This window comes from Populus trichocarpa, chromosome 16 (assembly GCF_000002775.5).
Source record: "Populus trichocarpa isolate Nisqually-1 chromosome 16, P.trichocarpa_v4.1, whole genome shotgun sequence".
NCBI lineage: Eukaryota > Viridiplantae > Streptophyta > Magnoliopsida > Malpighiales > Salicaceae > Populus > Populus trichocarpa.
In genome coordinates this window covers 70,112-84,757 of record NC_037300.2, presented here as the reverse complement: position 1 = coordinate 84,757, position 14,646 = coordinate 70,112, and the positions used below count along the sequence as shown (strand labels likewise).

Below are 14,646 nucleotides of genomic sequence, written 5' to 3'. Positions count from 1 at the left end.
CTATAGATAGTTCTGGATTTCACAGAGACAGTTCCCCTCCCTCCATGGATTTAACAGCCGAGCCTGACGTTAACTGTTGATGATGAAGAACTCTATAGTTCTGGAGATGAGTCAAGGTTGGAGACAACAGATGCTTCTTGCAAGACAAAAAAGTATTCATGAATTATTAACTCCATATATGTGTGAGATTACTAGTCAGAACTTGCGGGTGGAATAAGGAACTCGCCTCGCCCGGTAAATTGATAATAATTTCAGACGACCTTCATTTTAAAAAAAAAAAATAATTCAATGGGATTCATTGGGAGCTTAGTTGTGACCAATTTAATTCTTAAAAAGATTCTTTAGCTCGGTGGATTAATTGATAATGATTCAATTTACTTGAAAATAGATAAATATTCAGAATAAAAAAAATAAAATTGTTGTTGTTGAGAATAACATAATCTACCAGCCCGCCCGGTCTGCTATTTTCCTAATTGTTTCTTTTAAATACTCTTACTCTGTCAAGAAAGAACGTGACATTTATTGATTTTGCTGGCAGGCAGCAGCCCCACTCCTCTCGATGAAAGTCTAACAAGTGGAAAGTGTGTCTGAGGTGGTCAAATGATACAATGTGGTTGTATTGGACTTGAAGACAGCTTCCTCCTCTCTATCCATTGAATTGTGCTTTTGTTTTTATGCAACCTTTTCGTAAATTCTTGTTGCTTGGGTTCCAATTGTAGTACTTAAGACTCTTTGCTCTTGTTTATAAGGGACTCAAATATATTATTATTAATATTTAAAATGTTATTATTTGTATTATAATTAATATTATTAATATCTTAATTAATAAATTTTTTTAAAAAAATTAATATTGAAAAGCAACCATAAATTTGATTTGAGGGATAAACTTAAATATTATTATTATTATTATTATTATTATATTTGAAAAAAATATTATTACTATCCGAAAAAAAACTATAATTTCTTTTTGAATAGATTAAATAATATATGAACTTGGACAAGACAAATTATATATTATTGTTATAAATATTACTGTTGGTTCTTGCATAGTAGTTAGACCTAAGGCTCTTTGATATTTCTTTACAGACAGACCCAACACTCTTGGTATATATTAAAACGCGAGGGGAAAACACTAGAGTGGACACAGATTCATTGCACTGTGGACGACATTGTAGACATAGTGTGTTCGCATTGTGGACGACACTGTAGCGCCTGTAGGGGGCGTTGTCTTTTCCGTTTGTAAGTCAGAAAGGGTTGTTGGGTCATTGCAGTAGGACCTAAGACTTTAATTTTTTTTCATACAGTCAATAGGAAATAAATAGATGGAAATTTTTTTCCATTTGAGGTTGGGTTGGATTTTCTTATTGAAGCATGTTTGTTTTTTCCTTTTAAAAATGTTTTTAAAAATAAAATAAAAATTATTTTTTTCTTTACTTGAAGTTAAGATTTTTATTTTTTTCCTCTTAAATTGTTTTTCAAAATAAAAAAATTCAGAAAAATTATAATTCTAATATTGTCATATTAGAGTTGATGGAGCTCTAAATAAATTTCTTATTCACACGTAATATACTTTATATTTTTGTATTATGTAAGAGAATTTTTTTAACAATAAAATCTATTAAAAAACAATTCATAAATACTATAATATAATATTATTTTGGATAAACACTGCTGGGTCGTTCTGCCAAACATGACCCAATGATGTTGGGTTCTTCTGTCAAGTATGATCCAAAAATGTTGGGTCCTGCTGCCCAGCAGTGTTAGGCTCAGATTTTGCCAAAACCCAAGTTTATTGGGTTTGGCTCCACCACCATACCCAAGGATAGAGCAATAAACCAATAGGACCCGATCCCTTGACCAGATCAACCCCTAGGTCGGGTTTGATAACTATTGTTGTCATGAAATATATATTTTTAATTAATACGTTAAAAAATTTACATAAATATTTTTTTATAAAAAATAAAAATATTTGAACAGTTTTAACAATTTCTCAACCATGGAGAAGATATATTTAAGGTGGTATGTGTGCTCTGCACAATTAAGATATTTCTTGATGTTTAACTTACGTATTTTATATCTAAAATACTTTCGCAGCCATGGAGAGAAGATGACAGTGACGGTGGTTGAAATAGTTCTACGATGATGTTGCAAGTGAAGATAGATATTTTTATTTTCATCAGCTAACTCTCCCTAAAAGGTATTCTTCAGTAAAAAGTGCCGGCGGCGAAATAAACGGACAATTAGTCGAGTAAATGGCAATCAATCGACACGAGAGAGAGAGAGAGAAAGATGCGTGGGAGAGTTTGTGTTGTGTTAGCTTTGATTGGTGTCAGTCAATTTTTAAATGATAATTAATGTAATATAAATCAGGCGAGCATTTTGTCTTCATCAATACACTTGGTCGGTCTTAGTTTGCGTCTATCAACTTCCAGGTGGTAATTATTTCTTGAACAGGATAGTATCGTATCGTTTCATTCCTCGACAAAAAAAGAAAAAAAAAGTGGATTAAAATCCTCTTCATCTCCTTTTATTACCACCATGGTAATATATAAGTGATAGAAATTAGAAAGAAAGCTTGTAATCTCATTTCATCCACAATCCCATCGTCACGAGAAAAAGAAATGGTGTCTCGCCCCTCCCCCCCTCGTCTTCTTCACTCTATCTCCTTGTTGCTACTTCTTCTTCTCTCCATATTCCATGCCTCTGATGCAGCGACTGCCCTAGTGGACAAGGTTTGCAAACAAACTTCAAGTTATCCATTCTGCGTGCGCTCTCTCTACTCTGACTCGCGAACCCCAGAAGCTGATGAGTACACGCTGGCTTACATTTCAGTTGGGGTAGCTTACAACAACGCTACCTCCACCCAACATTACATATCTGATCAGCTCAGGTCAATCAAGGTCAATGGCTCTACCCACCACGATCAGCAGCAGCGTCTCCAAATGTGTAGCCGCGGTTACCAAAGGGCTGTTTCAGCTCTGGCAATGGCCCACAATGACCTGGACTCCGAGACCTTCTTCGAATTGGCTAGGCTGGCAGCCAAAGCCTCTAGCGGTGCTAATGATTGCAAGGCTGCTTTCAAGGGAATTCCTTCACCAACAGCACTAGCCAAAGGGAACCAAGACTTGGTGTATCTTTGTGAAATTTGTGGTGTTGTTGCTAAATTATTTACTAGAATGTGATTCGTATTCTGTCACATTGAATTATCTTGTCTTAATTAATTAGGAGCTGAAGAAGACTTACCATTAAAGTAATAGTAATTAAGCTGATAATTTGCGGAGATATATAAATACAAGGGTCGATGCTTTTTTAATTTTTTTTCTTAGCATTACAAGAGCAGAAGGACGAGATATGTTATCAGACAAAGAAGAGATAAGACAAGATGGAGTTAGGTGAGGGTCACAAGGCTTGCAAATTGCAACTTGTGTTTTGAATCCATTCTCTACTGGCCATGCATGTACAGATGTGGGCCCAGCAAAAAACAATTCATGTGATTCAACAGCTCTTCGCGGATCAATTTGCATGAAGAAAAAAACACCATCTTTTCATTTGCTAAACTTTGGATGAATTCGTTTAATGTAGGATTACCTCTGATATAGAATACTGCTAATGGTCAATCACTGTGAGGGCTTGCCAACGGCAATTAATGCTGATGAAAGCCTCAAGATAGCCATTCAACTTGTATGTATGAGCTAGTGCTGCAAAGGGGAAAACCCCCTTGTCACTTATTCAGGGAAGAACTCAACGCGTCAGTTAACTCTGCTTGACAGTGTCTGCTCTTTCACCCCGTTCCAGGAATTTTAGAAGGCTCTGCCAACTCTTTATCTTCCCAGGCATATCATGTAAAGTGAATGCTGAGTAAGAAGCCAAATGAAGAAGCAGAAGCCTTCACTGGTGCTGCCCCCTTCATTTTTGCCTTTACTTCTCAGATTAAGCAACTTCTTTCCTTTTCCAGCTTGTTGTTTTTGCACATAAAAGGCTCCTTCAGTCAATCTGTCTTGCCTGATTGTTCTTCGTTGCTCCTGTGCTTGAAGAGCACTCATTAGTTCACCTAATGAGATTTTACTGAGGTCCTTTGATTCTTCCAGAGAGGAGATTTTGGATTCAAACCTCTCAGGAAGAGTCACAAGAACCTTCTCCACAATCCTGCTGTCAGGAAAGTCTTCTCCAAGTAATCTGATGTTGTTGATAATTAGTGAAATTCGATCAGAATACTTGGAGATTGTTTCATCTTCTTGCATGTTAAGTGCCTCAAAATCTCTCTTCAAATTCAGCACTTGCATTTGCCTTGTTCTGTCACTGCCTTGGTATTCTTCTTTTAGTTTGTTCCAAGCCTCTTTGGCTGAATTGCATGCCATAATTCTGTAGAAAATGCTTTCTGCCACAGAATTCTGGATGATTGATTTTGCCTTGGATTTCTTTGTCTTTTCCTCACTGCTGAACTTCATTTGAGCCATAGTGGGATTTGTTGGTAAGGGAGCTACTGGTTTGTCTTCGGAAACAATTTCCCAAAGATCATAAGCTTCAAGAAAAGCTTGCATCTTCACTGACCAAATGTGGTAGTTTTTCGCCAGTGAATATAATGGGGGAGTTTAAAAGTAGGTTGTTGGATGTCATTTTGAGATTTTGAAAAAGGTGTTTTGGTCCTGTAAGATCTAAGAGGGCTCTGATACCACTGTTAAGAATTATGTTGCTGTGTTTTGTGCAGGTGAAGGGATGCACAATCAAGAACAACAATGCTGAGTATTGAAGAACACGGAACTACACACAAGGTGTTTGATAAATGTCTCAGTAAGTATTTCCTTAACTTCATGTCTTTAAATACATGAGAAAACTTAACAAACTTTCCTAGTTATCTGCCACTAACTCTGTAGTGGACAATGTGCTGCCACCAACTCTGTAGTGGACAATGTGCTGCCACTAACTCAGCAACAACTTCAGAAAAACAGGATTTACTTTTGACCAAATCAAAACAGAAATGAAAGAAAAGAAAATAGACAATACTTGATTGAATAACAATTAGACAAACTGAAACACTAGAGTTAAAATGTCAATTGTCTAACACTCCTCTTGACATTTTGACGACAAATTCCAATCATTTGTCTTAATGTCTCAAATCTCTCTTTAGGTAGTGGTTGGTAAATATATCTGCAAGTTGTTCTTCGGAAGAACAATGAATCAGCATCACTTCATTTAGATTGTTTGAACTTCTCTAATAAAATGGAACTTGATTTTTGATATGCTTTGTACGTCCATGAAAGACTGGATTCTTTGAAATTGATACTGCAGAACTGTTGTCACACATGATTTTAGTAGCTTCAATCTGTTCATGTCCCAAATCCTTTAACATTTTCCTCAACCAAATTGCTTGGTTGACAGCATAGGCAGCAGCAAGTACTCTGCTTCTGCAGTGGACTGAGCTGTTGTCTCTTGCTTCTTTGAACTCCAGGTGAAGACACCTGAATTGAGTGAGAATAAATACCCTGAAGTGCTTCTTGAATCATCAACACAGCCTCCCCAGTCAACTGTCAGTATAGCCTTTTAGTTCCACAACTCCTTCTGATGATCTTGGACAGAAATACCAAGATCAATGGTACCTTTAATGTATCTAAGTATCCTTTTTGCTGCAATAAAATGAGTCTCCTTTGGGGAATGCATGAACCTTGAAAGAATGCTCACAGCAAACAATATGTCAGGTCTGCTTGCTGTAAGATATTGAAGGCTGCCAATTAAGCCTCTATACAAACTTTCATCCACTTTTTCAGATTCTCATCTCCTTGCTAAGCTTGATACTTGTTGTCATAGGAGTTCCCCACTGGTTTACAATCCTGCATTTTGAATCTTTTAGGATGTCTGAAGCATACTTCTTTTGACATGTAAAAATGCCATGGCTGGATTGCATCACTTCCATTCTAAGGAAGTAGTTCATCATTCCAAGGTCAGACATCTCAAACATCTTCTTCATTTCATCTTTGAACTCTTGGATCATCCCAAGTTCACTTCCTGTGATGAGCAGATCATCTACGTAAATAGATACAATTAGAAAATGGTTACCACAGGATTTCACATACAAAGTTGCTTCATTTTGGCTTCTGCTGAACCCAAGTTGAAGCAGATGTGTGTCCATTCTGTCATACCAAGCTCGGGGAGCTTGTTTCAACCCATACAAGGCCTTCTTAAGTAGATACACATAATCTTCTTATCTTTAACAACATACCCATCAGGTTGTTCTACAAAGATTTCTTCAGCAAGAAATCCATTCAAGAAGGCAGACTTGACATCAAGTTGGTGAATCTGCCAAGAGTTATGTGCTGCAAGTGTAATGAGAAGTCTAATAGTATCATACCTTGCTACTGGAGCAAAGGTCTCTAGGTAGTCCACACCATATTGCTGAGCATAACCCTTTACCACCAATCTAGCCTTGTATTTGCATATTGACCCATCTGGATTGAGTTTTGTTTTAAAAACCCATCTTACACCTATCACCTTGCGATGCTTAGGCCTTTCAATCAGCTGCCATGTTGCATTTTTGTTGATCATTTCCATTTCTGCCTCCATTGCTCTCCTCCATGCTGGAAATTCTTGAGCTTCAGTATAGCTGGTTGGTTCTAGAATTGCCATGTTGCATCTTAGGTGAATATCTTCCAATGATCTTGTGCCTCTAACTGGAAAATCATCCACTGATTCATCAGCTACCAGTTGAGGTTGAATGGTGGATGGTTGATCAGAAATCATATTTTTCTGATGTTCCCAATCCCATGTGATTGCTTCATCAACCTTCACATCTCTGCTGAGAATTACCTTCTCTGTTGTAAGCAAAGGATTCTGTATCCTTTGGTAGTTATTCCATAGCCCACAAGAACTCCCTTCTGAGCTTTGTTGTCAAGTTTTGCTCCTCTTTGGCTCAGCTATATGATAATAGCATATGCTGCCAAATATTCGAAGATGATCTACAGCAGGTTTGACACCATTCCAGCCTTCATATGGTGTCTTGTCCTCCAGTGCTTTGGTTGGAAGTCGGTTCAGCAAGTAAACAGAGGTATTGACTGCCTCTGCCCATAATTTGTTTGGCATTTTCTTTTCAAGTAAGAGACATCTAGCCATCTCCATTACTGTTCTGTTCTTCCTCTCACACACACCATTTTGTTGTGGTGTGTATGGTGTAGTGTATTGGTGCACAATGCCTCTGCTGTTGCAAAACTCAAGAAACTGATTTGAGGTATATTCAGTACCATGTCAGATCTTAAACATTAATTAGCATGTCACTTTGATTCTCAACTAAAGCTTTGAATGTTTTAAAGATTGTAAATACTTCACTTTTAAATTTGATGAAATACACCCAACACATCCTAGTATAATCATCAATAAAGAGAATGAAATACTTGTTACCACATAATGAGGCTGTCTTCATAGGTCCACACACGTCAGTGTGGATGAGCTGAAGCTTTTGGCTGGCTCTCCATGCTTGCCCTTTAGGAAATGGTGGCCTGGATTGCTTGCCAAGTTGACATGTTTCACACAATTGAATCTCACCATTCAATGTAGGCAATGCTTCAACCATTCCTTTTGTTTCAGAATTGACAAGCCCTTTTGATTGAAATGGCCAAATCTTTTATGCCAAAGATTTGAAATATCCTGAGTAGCACTCACATATGCATGATTAGATACTTTATCCCAGTCAACAACAAAGCTTCTGTTTTTTCATCTTTACACAGAACACTTGTTCTCCAGAAGGATCAAAGATAGTGCATTTATGATCCTTAAACTGAAGAGAATAGTTTTTCTCCATCATTTGTCCAACACTCAACAAATTTGACTGATTTCAGGTATGAATAACACATCAGGAATGATTTTGATACCTGAACTTGTTTGAACATTTACTGACCCTCTGCCTTTGACCTCCAGAAATTCTCCATTGCCAACCTTTACTCTGGATTTGTAAGATTCATCAAGGGTTTTGAACATTCCAGCATCATTGCACAAATGGTGTGTGCATCCACTGTCGATAAGCCAAGTATCAGCTGAATCATTTGTTGAGAAACAAGTGACAGCAAAGAATTGCTCCTCCTGTGTATCAACTTCATCCGCAAGGTGAGCTTGTTGAGGTTTTGGGTCTGATTTTTTAAACTTGCAGACCTTTGTGATGTGCCCTGATTGCTTGCAATTTCCACAAATTGCATCTGGCCTCCACCATCAATATTTTTCTGAATGTGTGTTTCTTTTGCAGTGAGTGCAGGGAGGAAACTTCTTCTGTTTTTGAACCTTCACTGGTGCTGCCCCCCTTCATTTTTGCCTTTACTTCTCAGATTAAGCAACTTCTTTCCTTTTCCAGCTTGTTGTTTTTGCACATAAAAGGCTCCTTCAGTCAATCTGTCTTGCCTGATTGTTCTTCGTTGCTCCTGTGCTTGAAGAGCACTCATTAGTTCACCTAATGAGATTTTACTGAGGTCCTTTGATTCTTCCAGAGAGGAGATTTTGGATTCAAACCTCTCAGGAAGAGTCACAAGAACCTTCTCCACAATCCTGCTGTCAGGAAAGTCTTCTCCAAGTAATCTGATGTTGTTGATAATTAGTGAAATTCGATCAGAATACTTGGAGATTGTTTCATCTTCTTGCATGTTAAGTGCCTCAAAATCTCTCTTCAAATTCAGCACTTGCATTTGCCTTGTTCTGTCACTGCCTTGGTATTCTTCTTTAGTTTGTTCCAAGCCTCTTTGGCTGAATTGCATGCCATAATTCTGTAGAAAATGCTTTCTGCCACAGAATTCTGGATGATGATTTTGCCTTGGATTTCTTTGCCTTTTCCTCACTGCTGAACTTGATTTGAGCCATAGTGGGATTTGTTGGTAAGGGAGCTACTGGTTTGTCTTCGGAAACAATTTCCCAAAGATCATAAGCTTCAAGAAAAGCTTGCATCTTCACTGACCAAATGTGGTAGTTTTCGCCAGTGAATATAATGGGGGAGTTTAAAAGTAGGTTGTTGGATGTCATTTTGAGATTTTGAAAAAGGTGTTTGGTCCTGTAAGATCTAAGAGGGCTCTGATACCACTGTTAAGAATTATGTTGCTGTGTTTTGTGCAGGTGAAGGGATGCACAATCAAGAACAACAATGCTGAGTATTGAAGAACACGAAACTACACACAAGGTGTTTGATAAAATGTCTCAGTAAGTATTTCCTTAACTTCATGTCTTTAAATACATGAGAAAACTTAACAAACTTTCCTAGTTATCTGCCACTAACTCTGTAGTGGACAATGTGCTGCCACCAACTCTGTAGTGGACAATGTGCTGCCACTAACTCAGCAACAACTTCAGAAAAACAAGGGATTTACTTTGACCAAATCAAAACAGAAATGAAAGAAAAGAAAATAGACAATACTTGATTGAATAACAATTAGACAAACTGAAACACTAGAGTTAAAATGTCAATTGTCTAACATCTTTCACCCCGTTCCAGGAATTTTAGAAGGCTCTGCCAACTCTTTATCTTCCCAGGCATATCATGTAAAGTGAATGCTGAGTAAGAAGCCAAATGAAGAAGCAGAAGCCATCACTAGCGCCGCCCTAATTAAATGCTCAACCCGTCATTTTGATCGCAACGAGTTTTCATCTGCATATGGGAAGATTTTCATGGAGAAGAATGCTGTAGCATTCAGTTAAGTCTGATTGCAAACCTCGTGATGTATTGAGCATTTACTTAATATGCTGATGGTGACTTCTGCTTCTTGATTTGGTGCCTGAATCAACATTAACTTTTCATGAACTTCTTGATAAGATAAAGGGTAGACAGTTTTCCATCCTAAAAGTCCTGTAAGGAGATGGAAGTGTTGGCACATCCTGTTTTACTCTCTTACATGCTGCCTGCTTCCCTTCCAAAGTAGAGTTGTTGGAGTTTGCAAGCTGCATCACATGATCTGAACTGAGTATTGATTGTGAGGACTTTGCTATGTCAGTTATTTTTGGACATCATGATCAATATTTGTGATTTATTTTGTTTATTTTATGACCATGTGCTCCTTGCTGGGATATTTCTTTTACTAATAGTATAGGACACTAATCAAGAGGTTGCAGAGCAGAACTCTATGGAGAGCGGAGAATATCATCAAATTCACCAGTTAAAAAGGCAGCCAGTTTTAAAAGCAGGTCTTTACATTTCTGATTTACTTGGTGTATATTCAATATTTCAAATGATTTGGAGGTAGAGAAGAGCAAAACAAAAGGATATTCTGCTGGAGACATTGCTGCAGAAGTTGGGCCTAAAATGAACGAAATCGACTCGTCTGTTGTCATAGATGAGAGGATAGGGGGCTCACCTTCAGAAAACTCTTGCCAGCTCCATGATGAGGTATTTTTGAAGCCCCTTTGAGTATGAGAAGAAGCATTCGAATGATCCAACAAGGCTGTAGTGCATCATAAAACTGTAACAAGAACGCCTTGATAATTAATGAAGGAAGACTCTCATCAACTAAGACGCATAAAAGGGGCATCATTAGGCACTGAAGGCCAATATGCTAGAAATTGAATCAGGAATGCATTTCACACCTTTTGTCACTGCCCTAGCTGTTGTGTTATTTTTTTAATCGAATGAGCCTTTTTGATGTTTAGACAAGTTAATACGGCAATTCTTCTCATATTCGGTTGCTTGCATGCTTTTGGGCTTCTCAAAGTGGTATAACTATTAGACAGCTACATTAATATTTGGTATCTAATGCAATGGACTTTGTTCTAAGACAAGCTGAATGTTGCACATAATTAATCAAGAACAGCCAGGGTACGCTTCCCAACAACAAGGCCAGGGGCCCAGCAGAGCTATTCAACTTGAACATTCAGCTGCGGCCAAGAGTGATGTTAAAGAGACCCATGGACGGATTCGGGGAAGAAGACAATCCAGCATCTAAGCTTTCAGGGCGCTTTGCTTACTAACAGCAGGTGTATACCTTCCCTGGTGTATCTCACAGTAGAAATGGTGCAAATGAGTAACAAGTGGCAAGATGGGCAGCACAAGCACACAACACAGATATATGCGCAAGCGTCATGTCTCCTGTCTTGTACATCTAAGGATGCAAAAGAGTGGTTGTAGATAATTGCAGAATGAATGCGATACTGCCAATCCACACCAAGAGTAGTTGCCATTTCTTTACCGATTTTCCAAGTTTTATCAGCAATTTCTAATTAATGGAAGGATGAGACAAGTTCTCTCCTGCTTAACGTAAACAAGCCCACATGATTGTAACAGCATATTGTTCCCATCTCTGCTGCTAAATCTAATGGATGAAAGAAATATTATGCTGGTTAAACAAGGACTGCTCTCTCGTTCTTCAATCATATTAGATGGAGAAAAGGGGAAATAGAAGCAGTGCATTACTCCTACATAACATTATTGTTTATCAAAATAAATTACAGTATAGTTCTATAGTTTTTGGAAATGAATTAAACAGCTCTTTTAGTTTCAAAAATAGTTAATTAGTCCCTGTGTTTTTTATTTTATTTACAATATTTTTTTTATTTCATCTTTCTTAAGAAATATAAAAGGGAAAAAAAGAAACATACAACATGAAAAAATTGACAAATAAATAAAATTAATAATAGTCAATATTGGTTAAAGGATTAATTAGTTACTCTTAAAATCACAAATACTATTTAATTTATTTTGGAAAACTACAAAGACTAATTTATAATTATTATTAAAAAAAAAACCCAGAATGAGCGAGCCTTTTGTTTTTCTTTGAGGCTTTTTAGTGTTTGGATCCTTGCTGGGCTTAGAACCATTTTCTCTATTGATTTCCTACTTTATCTGGGCTTCCTTCAAGTCCTCTGCAAACCTTCATCTCCTTGCAGAAAAGGGGAGAGAGAGAGAGAGATTTGTAGGGAGACAGACTGAGCTGAGCTCGCTTTACCTTGGAATTGAATTGACAAAGCCTGAAGTAAAGGTAACTATCAAGTTGCCTGCATAGTACATGGAGTAGTACATAATACCACCTTCTTTACCTTAGCAGCTTCCAGCCTACTAGTAGTTGAAGAGGGCTTTCATAAATTTCAAGACAACAACAGGTATTCCCTACCCTTCCCTTCCCTTTTGTGATTAATTTGAAACTTGGTTGTTAAATTGAACTAGTATCTCATTTTTGTTTCATTAAGACGTTGATGGGTGGTTTCTTCAAATTGCCCACCATGTGCCTGAGGAAATGACGCTCTCAGCTGCAGTTTCACTATTAATTCACATGTCTGATAAGCTAAGCCACTTACTAGATTAGACTCTTTTTTTCAGCTGCAAGGAGGCAAAGATAACTAATAAATATGTTTCACCACATGCCAGCCGTATCTCCTTCTTCATGGAATCCATCTTACAAGGTTCAGACTCTCATCCCTCGTTCTCTTTTACTATATTTTCTTTTATATATCTTCAGCTTCTAGTAAAGATTTATTTTTTTAATTATATATAATCGAGGGTTGAGGACAATTAATGCCTCTAATTGCTGCAAACATGATTGTAAAATGTGAACAGATTTATTTATTAGAATCCCATATGCAAGTTTATCAGCTACTATGATTTCCACTTAAATATAATCATGGACAAGTGCTAAAGAACATTTTGTATCTCCTAATGTTAACAACCATTTATTTGGCTTTGCACTTCACAGGTATTTGCCCGTGTGTGTGTGCCGTGGTGTGTAAAACACCTCAAATTTCAGCTCCAAGTTCAGATAATCTTAGGTTGAAGGTTTTATAATCTAATCAATAGCTATTTTTTTTTCCATGTCTTTTATCTTTTCTTGTGAATCCACAAAATTCACCACTGAATTCCGCTCCTTATGAGCACTTGTTACACCCCCTTTCAACTATGGTAACTCTAGGATTTTTGGGTGCCAATCCTAAGAAAACTTTTTGTTGATGTTAATACTCTTTTTATGAATTTCAGTTTGAGTTTTGTTGCTAGCAGCATTCTATGTGAACAAGTTTCCCTTGACCCTTCTGTTTCTTTGTAGTTGCAGTTTGGCCTTGAAAGGCTTAAGAAAAGGGAGCTGACAATTTCTGAGACTATCTTCTGTGCCAGCCAGAGACCCAGACAAAATCCCTCCATCAGGAAAGAAAAACCAATTCCTCAAAATGTGGATTTTCCACCCATACTGCCTAAGAAAAAAAAGAAACCCTTTCCCATTCCATTCAAGAAGATCCAGAAGGCTGCCAGGGAGGATAAAAAACTTGCACAAATGGGCATTGAAAAGCCCCTTGAACCGCCGAAAAATGGCCTACTTGTCCCAGACCTGATTCCTCTTGCATATGAGGTACTGGATGCCTGGAAAGTTTTGATTAAAGGTGTTGCACAGCTCTTGCACACTATTCCTGTATATGGTTGCAGGTAAATTGTATTTGCAGTTCTCGTGATGTGATTTTCAAATGGTTAATTCAAGAGAAGTAGATTTAGGATCACGAACACTATTAACATGTTATAACTCCTTTGCAGTGAATGCTCAGAAGTTCACGTGGCCCTGGAAGGTCACCAAATTAAGGACTGTCTAGGTCCAACCAGTAGGGACCGTCACAGCCTCCATTCATGGGTCAGGGGTTCAATCGATGACATACTAGTACCTATTGAGTCTTACCATCTCTATGACCCTTTTGGTAGGCGAATCAAGCACGAAACTCGGTTTGAGTATGACAGGATTCCAGCTGTTGTAGAACTCTGCATCCAAGCTGGTGTGGACATACCAGAGTATCCTTCACGCAGAAGAATGAAACCAATCAGAATGATCGGTAAGAAAGTGATCGATAGAGGTGGATTCCTTGAGGAGCCTAAGCCTTGGCGTCTAGGAAATCCATCTAGTCCTGTGGATTTTGATACTTACAGGGCCAATGAACGATTTCCACCTCCTTTATCAGAAGATATACCAAGGATCGCACAGGAGACTATGGATGCATATGATTTTGTCAGATCAGGTGTGATGAAGTTAATGAAGAAATACACGGTGAAGGCATGTGGGTATTGCTCTGAGGTTCACGTGGGACCTTGGGGTCACAATGCTAAATTTTGTGGCGCATTCAAGCATCAATGGAGGGATGGAAAGCATGGTTGGCAAGACGCAATTGTTGACGAAGTTTTCCCTCCGAATTGCGTGTGGCATGTTAGAGATCCAAGAGGGCCTCCATTGAGGAGTGCACTGAAGAGGTTTTATGGCAAGGCTCCAGCTGTGGTTGAGGTGTGCATGCAAGCAGGTGCACAAGTCCCAGACCGATACAAGCCCATGATGAGGCTTGATATTATAGTTCCTGAAAGCGACGAGGCGAAATTAGTTGCATGATAGGAGCTCTGATGTTAAAGTGTCCATTTTTATGCAGAACAATACCCCAAGGCCCAAGCTTGTATATTTGTTAGATCAATTTTCTTGGCATGACTTGCAAAAGAAAATGCAATTAGAATACTTCATGGATCGTTTGTCTAGGGAAGCATCGGTTTCGTATTAATTTGTATGCATGAATTTAAATGTCTGAATGCCATTTACTTTTGGTCTAACGAAATTCTAGCTATTTTGTTCCGAATAGAAGGAAAAGAAATAAGAAAAGGAATGCATGAAAATTAAAGAAAAATATCTTTCTAGTTCATATTTTGCTATAATGAGTATTTCTCCAAATTAAATTTTCATGCTT

General features: G+C 37.9%; 2 protein-coding genes across 9 annotated transcripts; both read left to right on the top strand.

Annotated features, from left to right (window-relative positions):
- The first annotated feature begins 2,428 nt into the window (after positions 1 to 2,428).
- LOC18105981 (cell wall / vacuolar inhibitor of fructosidase 2) lies at positions 2,429 to 3,313 on the top strand. The gene has a single exon (XM_006373493.3). It carries the CDS (start codon positions 2,622 to 2,624, stop codon positions 3,180 to 3,182), a length of 561 nt encoding a protein of 186 aa, XP_006373555.1. The 5' UTR covers positions 2,429 to 2,621; the 3' UTR covers positions 3,183 to 3,313.
- Positions 3,314 to 11,746: 8,433 nt separating this feature from the next.
- Positions 11,747 to 14,517, top strand: LOC18105980 (APO protein 1, chloroplastic). Of its 8 annotated transcripts, none has more exons than XM_024587103.2 (6): positions 11,747 to 11,930; positions 11,997 to 12,051; positions 12,269 to 12,351; positions 12,642 to 12,721; positions 12,987 to 13,360; positions 13,466 to 14,517. In XM_024587103.2, exons 3-6 carry the CDS (start codon positions 12,333 to 12,335, stop codon positions 14,298 to 14,300), a joined length of 1,308 nt encoding a protein of 435 aa, XP_024442871.1. In that variant the 5' UTR covers positions 11,747 to 11,930; positions 11,997 to 12,051; positions 12,269 to 12,332; the 3' UTR covers positions 14,301 to 14,517. The 8 variants fall into 8 exon arrangements, with proteins under 8 accessions (XP_024442871.1, XP_024442868.1, XP_024442872.1 ...); XM_024587100.2 differs by having other exon boundaries at positions 12,255 to 12,352; XM_024587104.2 differs by lacking the exon at positions 11,997 to 12,051.
- Positions 14,518 to 14,646: the final 129 nt, after the last annotated feature.